Raw genomic sequence first — 14,529 nt, 5'->3', positions numbered from 1 at the left:
TCCAGCAACCCTCAGTTTGTTTCCTGAGATTAAGAATTCCTCATATCAGTGAGGTCATATGATACATGTCTTTCTCTGATTGACTTATTTTGCTCAGCATAATACCCTCCAGTTCCATCCACGTTGTTGCAAATGGCAAGATTTCATTCCTTTTGATGGCTGCATAATATTCCATTGTATATATACCACATCTTCTTTATCCATTCATCATCCTGAAAATTCTATGCTGGAATCCTTTTAATGGACTTACTTCTTTTGTCAACATATATGTGTATAGTAGTAGAGGGGGAAGCTAGTAGGCCAATGCTTGACAAGTCAAATATCTTTAAAGTGATGGGTGGTGGATGAAAATATAAATGGATGTTTTTAATTTCCCCTAACGGGTAAGATGACTTCTTACTCGTAAAAGCTGTGGGAGAAATCACAACAGGAAAGACCTATATAGCACGATATTGCTAAATGTTGTATTTCTGTTAAGTATAAATAAGATAAGCCAGACTAAAAGTTAAAAACAAAAGAAACAAATAAAAAACAAGTGTTTTTGAAAAACAGGCAAATATCCTTTATATATAAGGACCTCATTAAGAGGAACTTTTACAAATCAACAAGGAAAATCAGGAAGCTCTTGATAGATGGGTAACAGACCATTTTCACAAACAAAACACAAAGAGGTGGCATACTTGGGGGGAAAATCTTCTACTTCACTAGCAATCAAAGAAATACAAATTAAGTCAACAGTGAAAAACTACTGCTTCTCTCCAAAGCAGGCAAATATCTTCTTTAATGAAATCTCCCCACAGTGAAAAGTGGACGTGCAAAGAGAATTTTTATATACTGCTGGTCGGGGGCAAACAGCACAAGGCTTTGGGGAAGCAATTTAGCAGGCACACAGCTCAAGCCTCTTAATGTTCATACCCTTTGATCTGGTGATTCCATTCCTGGAAATCTGACCCAAGGACATTCTCAAATAGAGAAAATGTTTTTTATGCAAAAAAAAAAGCTGCCGTTTCTTGCAGCACCATTCACAATGGTAAATGACTAGAAACAATCTAAATATTCCTGATGGGGGTGCTGGATAAAATAACTCCGGTTTATACACATGGCAAATTATGTAGAATGAAAGTGATTTTTTTTCTATTTTTAATGATTACACACATAATAGAGAAACACATTCTCATTATTTGAAAAAAATTCAAATGATAGAAAGCAGTTTAAATGGCAAAGACCTGCCCTTCCCCATCCCTGCTTTTACCCACTTTTCTTTCCTATCCCCATACTCATCCCTTTCCCAGTAGCAGCCTCTCTTAGGAGTGCCAGGTGTATCTCTCTAGGCATTCTTCTGGACATTTATTTACATGTATATGTACACATATGCACAATTGTTTTCTTCTACAAAAATGGGATCATGCCATCTGCATTACTGTGTAAGTCACTTAAATATTTCTAGGCAATCTTTCCATGTCAGTACACATGGATCTACCTCATCCCTTTTAAACTGCTGTACAGAATTCCACAAGATGAACATAATTTATCTAACCATTCCCCGTCTGATGTATGTTAAGGTTTATAATTTTCACCCTCATAAATAATGCTTCTCTTATAAATGCTCAATACATATAAACAAGTATTTACAGAGTTTATAAAAACATGGGAAGATCTTTACATCATAATGGAAACCTAGTTCCATATACAGTACAATTTTAACTACATAAAAATATACATAGCAGAAAAGGACAGGAAACAAACAGTCCAAAATGTCCAAATGTCCAAAACAAAAAATCCAACCAGTAGTTGTTTCTGGGTAGTGGGATTATGGATTTTTTTGTCTGAGTTTCTATATTTTTCTGTATTTTCCAAATTCTCTCTAAAGAACAAGTATTTCTTTACAATTGGAGAAGAGTAAAATTAATCTCTAGATAATAGGAATAATCATTATTCTATTATTTACATGGTGCTAGATGGCATAGTGGGAGGCTATTAACAGAAATACAGCAAATATTAGTTTACCTAGAAAGCAGCTGTCAGAAGTGGACAATGGGTGAAGTTACCGAAGCAGCAAGAGCACTAAAACCACCCAGTCAGCCTCTGTCAATAGAGGATAATCAGTTGGAAGGATGGTGGTTACAACTAAAAATGGCGTATTAGTAGATAGGCTAGATCAGCTAGCAAACCCCAGAGAACTGACAACATAGGTCCAATACAAAAACTTGCTCATAAATGCTCACAGCAGCATTACCTGTAGTAGCTAAAAAGTGGAAACAACTCAAGTGTCCATCAACTGATGGATAAACAAAATATGGTATATCCATGCAATGCAATACTTTTCAGCCACAAAAAGGAATAAAAGATGAACCTTGAAAACATTATGTTAAGTAAAAGAAGGTCATGAAAGGCTAACATTTTATGTTTCCATTTACATGAAATGTCTAGAACAGGTAAATTCATAAAGATAAAGTAAATTAGTGGTTGCCTATGGCTGGGAAGTTTTGAAGAAATGGGAAGCCAGTGCTAATGACTAAGGGATTTCTTTTTAAGATGATGAAATGTTCTAGAATTAACTAGTGGTGATGGTTGCACAACTATGTAAATATACTAAAAACCACTGAACTGCACACGTGAAAAGGGTGAATTTGTGGTATGTGAATTATGTCAATAAAGCTGTTATAAAAAATAGCTAGTAGCAATGAATTTAGTTTGTAGACATGGTAAGTTAGTTGATAACAAGATAAATTTTGCTTATAAATCATTTGCCATACACAAAAGGCTATAGAAAGTTATTTTCAATGAACAGTTAGCCAGATATAAACTTTCTTTCCTTCCTGTCCTAGTAACATCAAAAGAGAAACAACCAAGCAACATATAAATAATTTCATTATTGAAGTTAATAAAAATTAAAAAAGAGAAATAGCAAAACTTAACCAAGACACTGTGGTCTAACTGGGCACAAATGTATTCTTTCTGGAGAGGAGAAAGGACAGATTAAAAATTAAGGTTATGGGAGAAATTCTGAATCAAGAAAATATTTAACTAGAGATGCTCCTGGGTGTTGTAAATACAACTTACACAAATTTGCCCTCACGCAAACAGCGGCACACACAAGGCACGTAATCAAATTGGGCGAGGTGGGAAACTTTGCGTGGAGATACCACAAGGCAGGTTGGGGAATGCCAAGAATTAAAAATATCAGGTGTCCTGTGGCCCCCAGAAGCTGAAGGCCTCAAGTTACTAGGCAGGTTGTCCCTCCCTCAGCGTTTCTCCAGAGTTATCTATGTTACTGCCCTTCTCATTCACTTTTATTGAGTTCTGCTGATGACTAGCAGGAGCTCAAGCAATAGCCAGAATACAGAATTCATTATGCACAGAAACACTGACTTAGAGCACAATTCTGAAGCATCAGAGAAATCTGGCCGAATCCTGTCTTTCACTGCCCTTGAACTTGAGCTGACTGCTTCCACAATGAAAACATTTAGAATGAGGGCACGGGCAAAAAGAAGGAGGAGGAGGAGGAGAAGGAGGAGGAGGAGAAAGAACAGAAGCAGCATTGCTGAAAAGTCTGGCACATTCAAATCCACAAAGATAAAAACGAAGGTGGGCTCAAAGTGCTATTCTGATATGGTGAAATCAATCACACGTTATAAAAAGAATAAAGCTAAAAAGATGAGTACCACTGAGGTTGATTCAGTAAAGTCTCGAAAGTTGGTTTGAAAACAGAAAGCGTGGTTACAGAATGGCCTCCCCGTTATTTTAAAACTCACGAAAATGTTCAGAACAGGAAAGGAAGCAGGGAAGCTGCTGGTTTGATCATGAAAACAGCAGTCGTGCACCTCAAAGAATTGTGAACCTATTACAGAAAAATGTGGTTATAGAACAAGCACAGTTAACCTTTAATTTGGATGAAGCTATTTTTTAAGAAAAAATTTTAAAGTCAGGGCATTTACTTCAAAAGAAGAAACTGTCAGGGTTTAAGGCTGTAAAAGGTAAAATGAGCCTTTTGCTTGAGAATAACATGGCCGAAGATTATGTATCTCAACTTGCTTAACCCTCCGAAAGACCACATATATTTAATACACTTTCAGCTCTCACAGAATCCTGATTATACAAAACCATGCAAAAGAGTTGCACAAGTCAGGGAACATTCTCTATCAAAATTATTCTGACAAGTTTCTATCTCACTAGAATCTCCTAGAGTCAATATACTGGTATTTAGATGATTGGATCAAATAATTCAAGCTAAATGGGCATGTTTCAGATTCTGATATTACTTACATTTTATTTATAATTCATGCTAATGATGGGACAAAACCACATTCAAATCTGCTAGAACAATGCTGAATACTCACTCACTCAGAGGTCCTTAAATACCATCAGTGAAAGCTACCTAAACCTGGGCTAGTTAACAGGTTATTTCTAGGACTCAGCTACTGAAGATAAAGTGGAAATGTGTCATTCAGTGATGTGCTGGAGCTGACCAATCACCAATCACATCTCTTCTCAGCCCTGAGCTTAGAGACACAGCATTGGTAGGTCAAAATCAGCCTTTGGTGGGAGTATTTACATCACTGAAATCAGAAAATGGTATAAATCAGAGATTCTTTTTCTTCTTTCTGAGAGTCATTTCTTATAGATGATTATTCATCATCTATAATCAGAAAATGGTGTAAATCAGAGCTTCTTTTTCTTCTTTCTGAGAGTCATTTCTTATAGATGATTATTCATCATCTATAAATACTGCAACTGTACAATTCTAACATTTGAGAGAGAAAAAGAGAGCACGAGCAGGGGGAGGGGCAGAGGGAGAAGCAGACTCCCTGCTGAGAAGGGAGCCTAACGTGGGGCTCCATCCCAGCACCCTGGGATCATGACCCCAGCTGAAGGCAGACACTCAACCAACTGAGTCACCCGGTGCCCCCTGGGAAAGGCTTTGAATAAAGGGGCCTGGCCTTTTCCATTTTTCCCCTCTGTTCTCCTTTCTGCAACCTGGAGCTTGAATGTGATGGCTGCAGTTCCAGCAGCTGTTTTGTGATTTTAAGGATGAAAGACTTGTACTAAAGATGACAGAACAGATGGAAAGAAAGATCCTCAGTCCCTAGTAACTATAAAAAAGCCATCAAAATAACCCTGAACTGCACTACCTCTGGCTCTTTTGTGTAAAAGAATAAAGCCTTATAAAATAAGTTTACAGTAGGTAGGTCCCTTTTACCAACAGCCAAATAAAATCCCTAATGAATATAAATCTTAGCTTCATTGGCAGAAAGTACAGAAGCCATGCATAGCTTCTTAAGGAATGCGGTACCTCAGGGAAAGGAAGAAATTCATCACATGCCTTTCTCCTTCCTTGCCAGATTTTCTTTTCTTTTTTTTTCTGGAAATGACATGATTTTATATATTGAAAAAAAAAACCTAAAGAATATACAATAAATATTAGAGCAGGATACAAAATCAATATGTGAAAATTAGTTGCATGTCCATACCGTATCAATGGAAAATCTGAAAAAAAAATTAAGAAATCACTTCCATATAAAATAACATCAAAAAATAAAATATCTAGGACTAGATACAATAAAAATGCAAGATTTTTTACATTGAAACTACAGTTTCAAAATTAATTAGAGAAGATAAAAATAAATGGAATTAAAAAAACACAGTATGGTAGTGGCACAAAATCAGACACATAGATCAGTGGAACAGAATAGAGAACTCAGACATAAATATATTTATACCAGAAATATAAACTGGTATAGCCACAATGGAAAATATTATGGAGATTTGTCAAAAAATTAAAAATAGAACTACCCATATGAACCTGCAACTCCACTTCTGGATATATTATCTGAAAGAAATGAAATCATTATCTCAAATGAGATATCTGCACATTCATGTTTATTGAATCATTATGCACACTAGCCAAGATATGGAAACAACCTAAATGTCCTATGATGGGTGATGGATAAAGAAAATTTGCTATGTATGGTTTTTTTCACTATTTTTTTCATTTAAATTCAATTAATTAACATATAATATATTATTAGTTTCAGAGGTAGAGTTGAGTGATTCATCAGTCTTATAATACACCCAGTGCTCATTACATCACATGCCCTCCTTAATGTCCATCACCCAGTTACCCCATCCCCCACTCCCCTCCCCTCTAGCAACCCTCAGTCTGTTTCCTATGATTAAGAGTCTCTTGTGGTTTGTCTCCCTCTCTGATTTCATGTTGTTTTATTTTTCCCTCCTTTCGCCTATGATCCTATGTTTTGTTTCTTAAATTCCACGTATGAGTGAGAAATCAAATGATAACTGTCTTTCTCTGATTGGGTTATTTCACTTAGCATAATACCCTCTAGTTCCATCCACGTCATTGCAAATGGCAAGGTTTCATTTTTTTGATGGCTGAGTAATATTCCAGTGTGTGTGTGTGTGTGTGTGTGTGTGTGTGTGTGTACCACATCTTCTTTATCCATTCATCTGTCGATGGACATCTGGGCTCTTTCCCTAGTTTGGCTATTGTTTCCTTGCCACATTTTCAAGAATAATTTTATAGCAGGTGAGTGGAGGGCAAGCACCCACAAATTAAAATTAGATGACTAGTAGCTGAACTTATCAAAGACCTGCAGAAAGAAGAAGTCTGGGAAAGCAGAGGGTGTCAGAGTGACCAGGCTAGTGACCCTGTATTGCTTCTTCCACTGTAACTGACCAGGAGAGGGACCTCTCTTTGTACCTCTTCAAGGTTGCAGAATTCCTGACGCAGGGCAAGCTTCAGATCAGCGCATTCTCTCCCGCATCTCAATGCTACCAGACACTCCTTGGTCAAATGTGGGACCTAATCAGAGAACACAGGTTCTTAGTGGAGAAGTCTGAGGAAACTCTGTGCTCTACTCTGCCTAAAAATGCAGCCAGAGCTTTATCACTCCAACTTAACAGGCCAACACCCACATCCAGGCTCCCCACCTCCTCAGAGGGTCATCCCTGTGGCTCCAGAAATCCACTGTCACGACACCATGGTAAAACAGGGTGCTTTAAAAGCAGTTCTCCAGTGCTCCTTACTTGCTCAGCTACTCCATGCTGTACAATCTGAGGCGGGGCACTTAACCTCCCTAAGCCTCAGTGCTGTCATCTGAAAAATGGATACAATAACAGTACCCACCCTAAAGGTCACTTGTGAGCATTAAATGAGTTAACTTGTATAAAGCAGGTAGGATAGCACTTGGTACAGCATAAATGCTCAAGCTATGTCAGCCATTGAGGCCCCTGAGTTCCTTTATCTCTTTTCAAAGAGAACTATCATTGGGGTGCCTGGGTGGCTCAGCCATTAAGCATCTGCCTTTGGCTCAGGTCATAATCCCAGGGTCCTGGGATCGAGCCCCACATCGGGCTTCCTGCTCAGCGGGGAGTCTGCTTCTCCCTCTCCCACTCCCCCTGCTTGTGTTCCCTCTCTCGCCGTGTCTCTCTCTGTCAGATAAATAAATAAAATCTTAAAAAAAAAAAAAAGACTATCATAAAATTTCCCCATCATTTTTTCTTGGATTATCAACAGGTACCCCCTTTTCTCTCTTCCTCACATTTCCTGGACAGTTGGCACTGTTGCTCCGCATAAAGGGCAGTCCCCTTTCATGCATTACCTTTTTCACACCCCAACATTTTTTTACCTGAAACTTTAGAAAGTTTAACACTCTTTGTACCTTTGTACCTTTGTACCTGAGGTGGGGAGCCTGGATGTGGGTGTTGGCCTGTTAAGTTGGAGTGATAAAGCTCTGGCTGCATTTTTAGGCAGAGTAGAGCACAGAGTTTAAACTTTAACACACTACCAGTTTTCAGCTCTTTCAACGTTCCTACTACCTGTCACACCATCATAACCATGCCATATCCATACCTCTTGAGACTGCTAGTTGAAATAGAAAAAAGCCTATCAGTCAAGCCTTTAATCTTTAATATTAGAGGTGACAGCTCTACTATTATTCCATACTAGTTACCCTCCTAAGATGCAGGTAGTATTAAAACAAAAACAATTAGATCAATGATTTAACTTTAAAAATGAACTGACATTTGGGAAACCCATACTAAATAAAATGGACTGTATGTATGTGACTTTTTTAAAAAACTGGATATACCTTATAGAATAACTCCAATAACATCTTTTGGCGAGCCCGCTCATAAGGGTCATATGGATACAGCTTTCTCCCAGGATAAGCATCATCCAGGTATTCACAAGCGATGACAGATTCATAGATCAACTGACATTTACTGTTCTCCAGGACAGGAATTTGGCCAAAAGGGTGTTTTGTATAGTACCACTCAGGCTTGTTTCTCAGGTTAATGTTGATAACTTCATGTCTTAAAAACCAAAGGGAAAAACAAGACAGAACAAGAATGAGAGGCTTATGCAGGCAGACACTCACCCCGAAAGCAGAAGCAATCAATTTATAAAATTTAAGTTTGCAATAAGTTTTCCGAAGTTTAAGTTTCTCCAGAGAAAAATACATAGCAACATCTTTGTCTCATTCACATAGTTAAGATGTGCTAAATGTTTTCTCTGCCTTGTCTCACGTGCTCCTTGTGACTCCTGGCTCCAGGAGTTTGAACTTCCTGCCCATTATCACTTTGAGGAGACAGCAGAGCCACGCTGAGAGCCAGGCAGTCTGACTCAGAGTGCACACACTCAACCACAGCATTACAGGGTCTCCTGCATTTTAGAGCTTGCAAATACACATCTGACATTAACAGGTCACAACAGAATATGGCAAATGTCAGCAGTTACGAGCTCAAATTCTGGCATCAGAGTGCCTGGGGTCTGGACAGTCTAGCTTGTGATGTTGGCCAAATTCCTTAACCTCTCTGTGCTCAGTGTCCTTAATTGTAAAATGGGATAATAATTGTACCCATCTCTTGGCATTGTTGTGAGGATTGAATAAGTGAGTATGTCTAAAGTGCTTAGGACAGTGCTAGGTACATAAGCATCAATAACCTCTTATTCTTCTCATTATTAATTATTATTAGAGGCTCAAGCCTATAAAGTTACCAGAAGTGCTCACCTATGTTTAAAAGATTAAAGGAAACAAATGAGTATGTTCTTTGCTCAGTCGAGGAGATGGTCTTAAATCCTAAAGCAGTGGTTTTCAACAGGGTGTGATCTGGCCCCATCTGCAGGGACACAAGTCAATGTCTGGAGACATTTTTTGGTCGTCATAGCTAATGGATAGAGGGCAGGGATGCTGCTAAATGTCCAACAATGCACAGGGCAGCACCCCACCCCAACCCAAACACACATATACACACAACCAAGAACTACCTTGCCCAAAATGTCAACAGTGCCAAGGCTGAGAAACCCTGCCCTAAAGAAATATTTACATTGGTTCCTAAGCTACCAGTTTGTCACTAAGGGTAAAACATCAAGCTACTGTTATTTTAAAATAGGTAACCTTAGGGCCAAGGAGATTTGAGCAATAAGGAAGAATCTGGAAATACATTCCATATACACTCAACAAAGCAGAATTACATAGTTTTGTTTAAAATGTCTCTATATTAGTATTTCTCTGACATGAATCTGACACTCTGAAGTCATCCCTTAAAGGATGGACTCTCCAAGAGTCAAAAGCCTCACTTTGGCTTTGAGGCTAGCTGCACACACCCCCCCCCCCCCGCCCCCAACCAGTCCCTATTCCAGCAAAGTGGCTCTGCCTCCCATATACAGACCTCCTCTACAGGTGCTGGTTTCACAAAATTCCTTCTGGAAGAAAATGTACCTATTTCTCAAGGATGTCAGAACCTTCAAGACGCCTCTTGACCGAAGTTCTTTTCTATGTAATTGTTTGGAACTATCTGTTCATTCATTCATTCAAAAAATATGTTTAAACACCTACCTTTCACCAGGCTCTCTTCTAGCTCAAGAATAAAAGAGACAAAAGCCCTACCCTCAAGAACTTACATTTAGCCTTGGGGGCGGGGGAGCGGTGGAAGTGGGGCTGGGTAGCGTGGAGGAAAGAGGGAGAAACAAAAATGTGGGAGGAGGGAAGCGCCGTGAAGTAAGTGAGTGCAAGTGCACTGAAGGGGCGGGGGGCGGGGGCCCTCAGGCTGCAGCAGTCCGAGAAGGCCTGGGCAGCCTCCGCCGTGCCCTGCCTTCGGCAGCGAGGCGGCACGCAGGCTTCTCGCCGGAGGCACCGTTAGGTTTGCACTGAGTTGTCCTCAAAGTTTCACGCACAGACACGGCTCCGAAGAAAGCTCGGCAGTTCAGGACCGCCCGCTACAGAGCCCGCCCTTGGCTAACCCTTTACTGACTTTGCCTCAGAAGCAAGGGACACAAGGAGCCCCTCTGAAGTCTGAGCAGGGCGCCCCGGATTTTGCACACCCCGCGCGCCTGTGCGGCTCTGGCCTCCGGCTTCTCACCTGATGCCTTTGGCCCGGAGGACAAGACGCGTCCTGTGCGCGTAGGGGCAGAACCTCATGCTGTAGACGCGGATCAGGCCCTCTGGGACCGGCCCCGGGGGCAGGCTTCCTGTGGGGGGATAGGAGGAGGCAGGGGCCCGTAAGTCCACCGGGAGAGGGGCTCACTCGCCTCCCCGGGACCCCAGGAGAACTGCGCGCGCACCACCTCCCGCGTCCGAGAAGACCCATTTGTATGTGGCTTTTGTGCAGAGGCTCCCTTCAAATCCCTCCCCGCCGCGCCGAGCAGCCCCCTCTCCAGAGCCAACTTTCCCAGCCACGCGGCGCCCCCAGTCCGGGGACCGCTGTCGAGGGGGCTCACCTTTCCCCAAGGCCCTAGTCGCATCCTCCATGATCTCCGAGCGTCTGCGAAGCTTGGAACGCTCGCCGAGGCCGCAGGCTCCGAGGACAGCCGCGCTCCAGCGCGCCCCTCCTGCCCCAAATTCAATTTTTGAGCGCCTGAGCTCAGGGATGGGGGCGGGGGCCTGTAGGGTGGCGAAGGAGGCAGAGGGGAAGTGATCTGGGACGGGAGCCAGGATACCTTAAGCAAGAGAGCACATCCCTCGACTTGGAAGCCTAAGAGTTGGGAGTGGGCAAGAAACCCCTGAAAAGTAACCCCTTGCCTTGAACACGTGGGTAGCGCATTCAGTGGGGTCTCTCCTCCACATCAAAAAATCCCTGAAGAATGGGCATTTGAACTCCAGCATGTCCTTCAAAGGAGTTTAATAAAACCTGATCAGGGTAATGATGTTTTCTTTCGCGCCCTAAGCCCTTCTTCCTGCATCTCCCTATAGGGACACAACCTCCCTATAATGAGTAAGATTTGTTTTATATAAAGCCAAATTTCCTCAGCATATAGCAGATAAGGAAGAAAAATTTGTTAGTGTTGAGATCTTGCATAACCCTGAGAGTGAGTACCTCCTTAAACTTTGTGCCCTAGACCCCACACTTGCTTCACCTTAGTTCTGGCCCTATTTGTGAGATTTTGCCCCAGCTATGGAAAACAGGTGATTAATAGAAACATTATTTACCTAGAGGCAGAAACAAATTCAGCCCCAGCATACATTTCAGAGAAAACTCTTTCTGGTTGCTATGGAAAACATGGCCAACAGCCCAGCAATGTGGGGCCACTGGGATGGCTCTTCCATCTATCTTAGATAAAAGAGGTAGCTGGCCTTTGCTCAGACCCTCATAGGCTGAGATCCTGAAATTCAGCAGGTGGTAAAATAACTCCTTTAATTTTACACGACTTAGTTGAAATGGGAATTGTTTGTCGATGGATTGTATAAGACTGACAGGTAAAGAAGGAAAGAAAATTATGATATGTCCCACTTACACTAAAGGATTTCCATCGACTACCTTATTTGATTCCCATGACTACTCAGTCAGGCAGCTAGTATTATTCCTAATTTACACAACAGAAAACAGCCTCAGAAAAATGAAATTATTTGCCCAAAGTGACCAGCTAATGGGGTCAAAGAACTTTAAGAGTCTAAAGCCTGACTTATTGTCTTGACCTCTAAAGGCGGTTAACAGTATGAAGAGGAAAGAATATAAGTCCTGGAAAAGATATAGCACATAATAGCTGCTCATACGTTAGCTGAATCTAAATAGCTTTGTTAAAATGACAGAACCTAATTATGTAACTTATGAATGGGTAACTGCTGGCCTTTGGAATTCCAATCTATTCAGAAATTCTTGGTTAATAGGTTAACATTTTTTTTCTACTGAATAAGAATCTTTTAAAATCTTCAGAATAGTGACTCAGTTACATTTTTTGCAAAGTCAGAGTGACTTCGTGTGATTTTGAGTAGTTGTCAGTTTATGAGAATTGGAGAATGGCAAAAATGTTTGCATAAATGTTCTCTGAAAATAAAATGCATATATGTCAGCAAGACATCTGGTATTGGAAAAGATAGACTGACGTGCTAGCTAACAATTTTGTGCTTTGGGAGACAGATAAAGTAATAGGATGACTACTGTTCTGGAGCTAATTTGATCAAGAAGAACAAATTGGTGGTAAAATGAAAGCAACAAACATAACCATGTCATGGGGGATTTTCTGGTAGACAAGCAGATGACTCCCAGGCAGACAAATGTATCCCCACATAAAGAAAGCAGATTTCAAAGAGCTGAGAGAAAATATATCCAGATTCTAAAGGGGAGGGCCATAAGAGGAATGTGAAATTGTTAAAATCAAAATAAATGATTATTTACACGTATTTGGTGCTTTATGTATATTCACTCATTTAATCCTTAAAATAGTCCTATTAGAATTCTATAATTTCATTTTAAAAGATGACTAAGCTGACGTTGGCAAGGTCAAGTCACCCGTCAAAAACCTCACAACTAACAAGAGATAGAGGGAGGATTATGAAGCCTGGAAGTTCAACCCCTGGGGCAGGACTCCAACCAGAATCTTATCTATACCAGAGATGGGCAAACTTTTCTGTAAAAGTTGAGATAGTAAATACTTGAGGCTTCCAGCCATCTCGTCTCAACGACTCACCTCTACATTTTAGAGTGAAAACAGCCATAGATAATATATAAATGAACGGGAGTAGCTGTGTTCCAATAAAACATTATTTATGGATGCTGAATTTCAATTTTATATTTTTAAAAGACTTTTTTTTAGAGTAGTTTTAGGTTCACCACAAAACTGAGAATATATGGAGATTTCCCATATACTCACTACCCCTACACAAACACAGCTTCCTCCACCATCAACATCCCCCATCAGAGAGATACATTTTTACAATCAACAAGCCTGCACTGATACATTATTGCTCAAAGTCCACAATTTTCATGAGGGCTCACTCTTGGTGAATTTCATATAATTTTCCTGTGGCACAAATTATGGTTCTTCTCTTGATTTTAAAAAACCATTTAAAAATGTAAAAACCATTCTTCGTTCTTGGGCTGTACAAAACCCAGCAGTGGACCGGATTTGGCCTGCTAGCCTTAGTTTGCCCATCCCTGCTCTATATTGACGATGATAGAATTAGCAATGGACAAACTGGGAATTCCACTTGTAAAGTGGAAGGTTACTGGATCACCTTTTTACTATGCCAGAAAAGAATGTATTTCCAACTTTCTTCTCCTCATTGCCACCTTTTAAGGGAAACCAACTCTAAGATTTGGAAGATACTATTTATTAAAAGTATATCTGTGTAGGGGAAGTCACGTTCTAAAATGGGAGTGTAGGGCGCCTGGGTGGCTCAGTCGGTTAAGCGTCTGCCTTCGGCTCAGGTCATGATCCCAGGGTCCTGGGATCGAGTCCCGCATCGGGCTCCCTGCTCTGTGGGGAGCCTGCTTCTCCCTCTCCTCCCCACTTGTGCTCTCTATCTCACTATCTCTGTCTCTCTCAAATAAATAAAATCTAAAAAAAAAAAAAAAAATTTAAAATGGGAGTGTATTTGGTGTAGTTACAAAAGAATAGACAGAACAATGGAAACATTTCTTCCTCTGAAAGAAAGCAATATAGTGCCAAGATTCTCACTTGGCACTATATTTAAACCCTGGCTTTGGCACTTAGGCAAGCTCTCTAACCTCTTGGACCTTCATCTTCTTCATCTCTAAAAAGAGAACACGAATAGTACCTACTTGATAGGTTTTGAATATTGAATGAAATCGTGCACATCAGCAGTACAGTAAGAGCTCAGTGTACTTGGAAAATTAATGACTAATATTAGTGAATAAGAACACATTTAATAGCATAATGCACCCCAATTTTGTATCTATAAAGATGAAATGCACTGCAATGCTGCTTTGCCAAGCACATTAGAATTGAAATTCAACTCAGAATACTTATTTCACCAGTTACCAATTTAATACCAGTTGAATGGGTTGAATGCTGCAGGCTACATTTCAGTAATGTCGTTTTTAATCTTACCACTGAATGCTATGGTTTCCCTGGAAAGATTTTAATTACAACCTTTAAACTTATCCCTACTTCCTTTTTTTTTTTTTTTAAAGATTTTATTTATTTATTTGAGAGAGAGAATGAGATAGAGCATGAGAGAGGGGAGGGCCAGAGGGAGAAGCAGACTCCCTGCTGAGCAGGGAGCCCTGATGCGGGACTCGATCCCGGGACTCGATCCCGGGACTCCAGGA

General features: G+C 40.5%; 1 protein-coding gene across 2 annotated transcripts in view; it reads right to left on the bottom strand.

Annotated features, from left to right (window-relative positions):
- LOC110589699 (glutathione S-transferase omega-2) overlaps positions 1-10,489 on the bottom strand; it is a 17,248-nt gene extending 6,759 nt beyond the window's left edge. The window contains exons 1-3 of one of the 2 annotated variants that reach the window (XM_021700264.1): positions 10,381-10,489; positions 8,109-8,331; positions 6,719-6,820 (exon numbers count right to left, since the gene is read on the bottom strand). In XM_021700264.1, the coding sequence (XP_021555939.1) occupies positions 6,719-6,820; positions 8,109-8,331; positions 10,381-10,439 (384 nt within the window). In that variant the 5' untranslated portion in view covers positions 10,440-10,489. The remainder of the gene's footprint in view (positions 1-6,718; positions 6,821-8,108; positions 8,332-10,380) is intronic. The other variant, XM_021700265.1, reaches the window with a different exon arrangement.
- Positions 10,490-14,529: the final 4,040 nt, after the last annotated feature.

The sequence above is a fragment of the Neomonachus schauinslandi genome, chromosome 6 (assembly GCF_002201575.2).
Source record: "Neomonachus schauinslandi chromosome 6, ASM220157v2, whole genome shotgun sequence".
NCBI classification, from domain to species: domain Eukaryota; kingdom Metazoa; phylum Chordata; class Mammalia; order Carnivora; family Phocidae; genus Neomonachus; species Neomonachus schauinslandi.
This window is presented reverse-complemented; position numbering and strand designations above follow the sequence as displayed.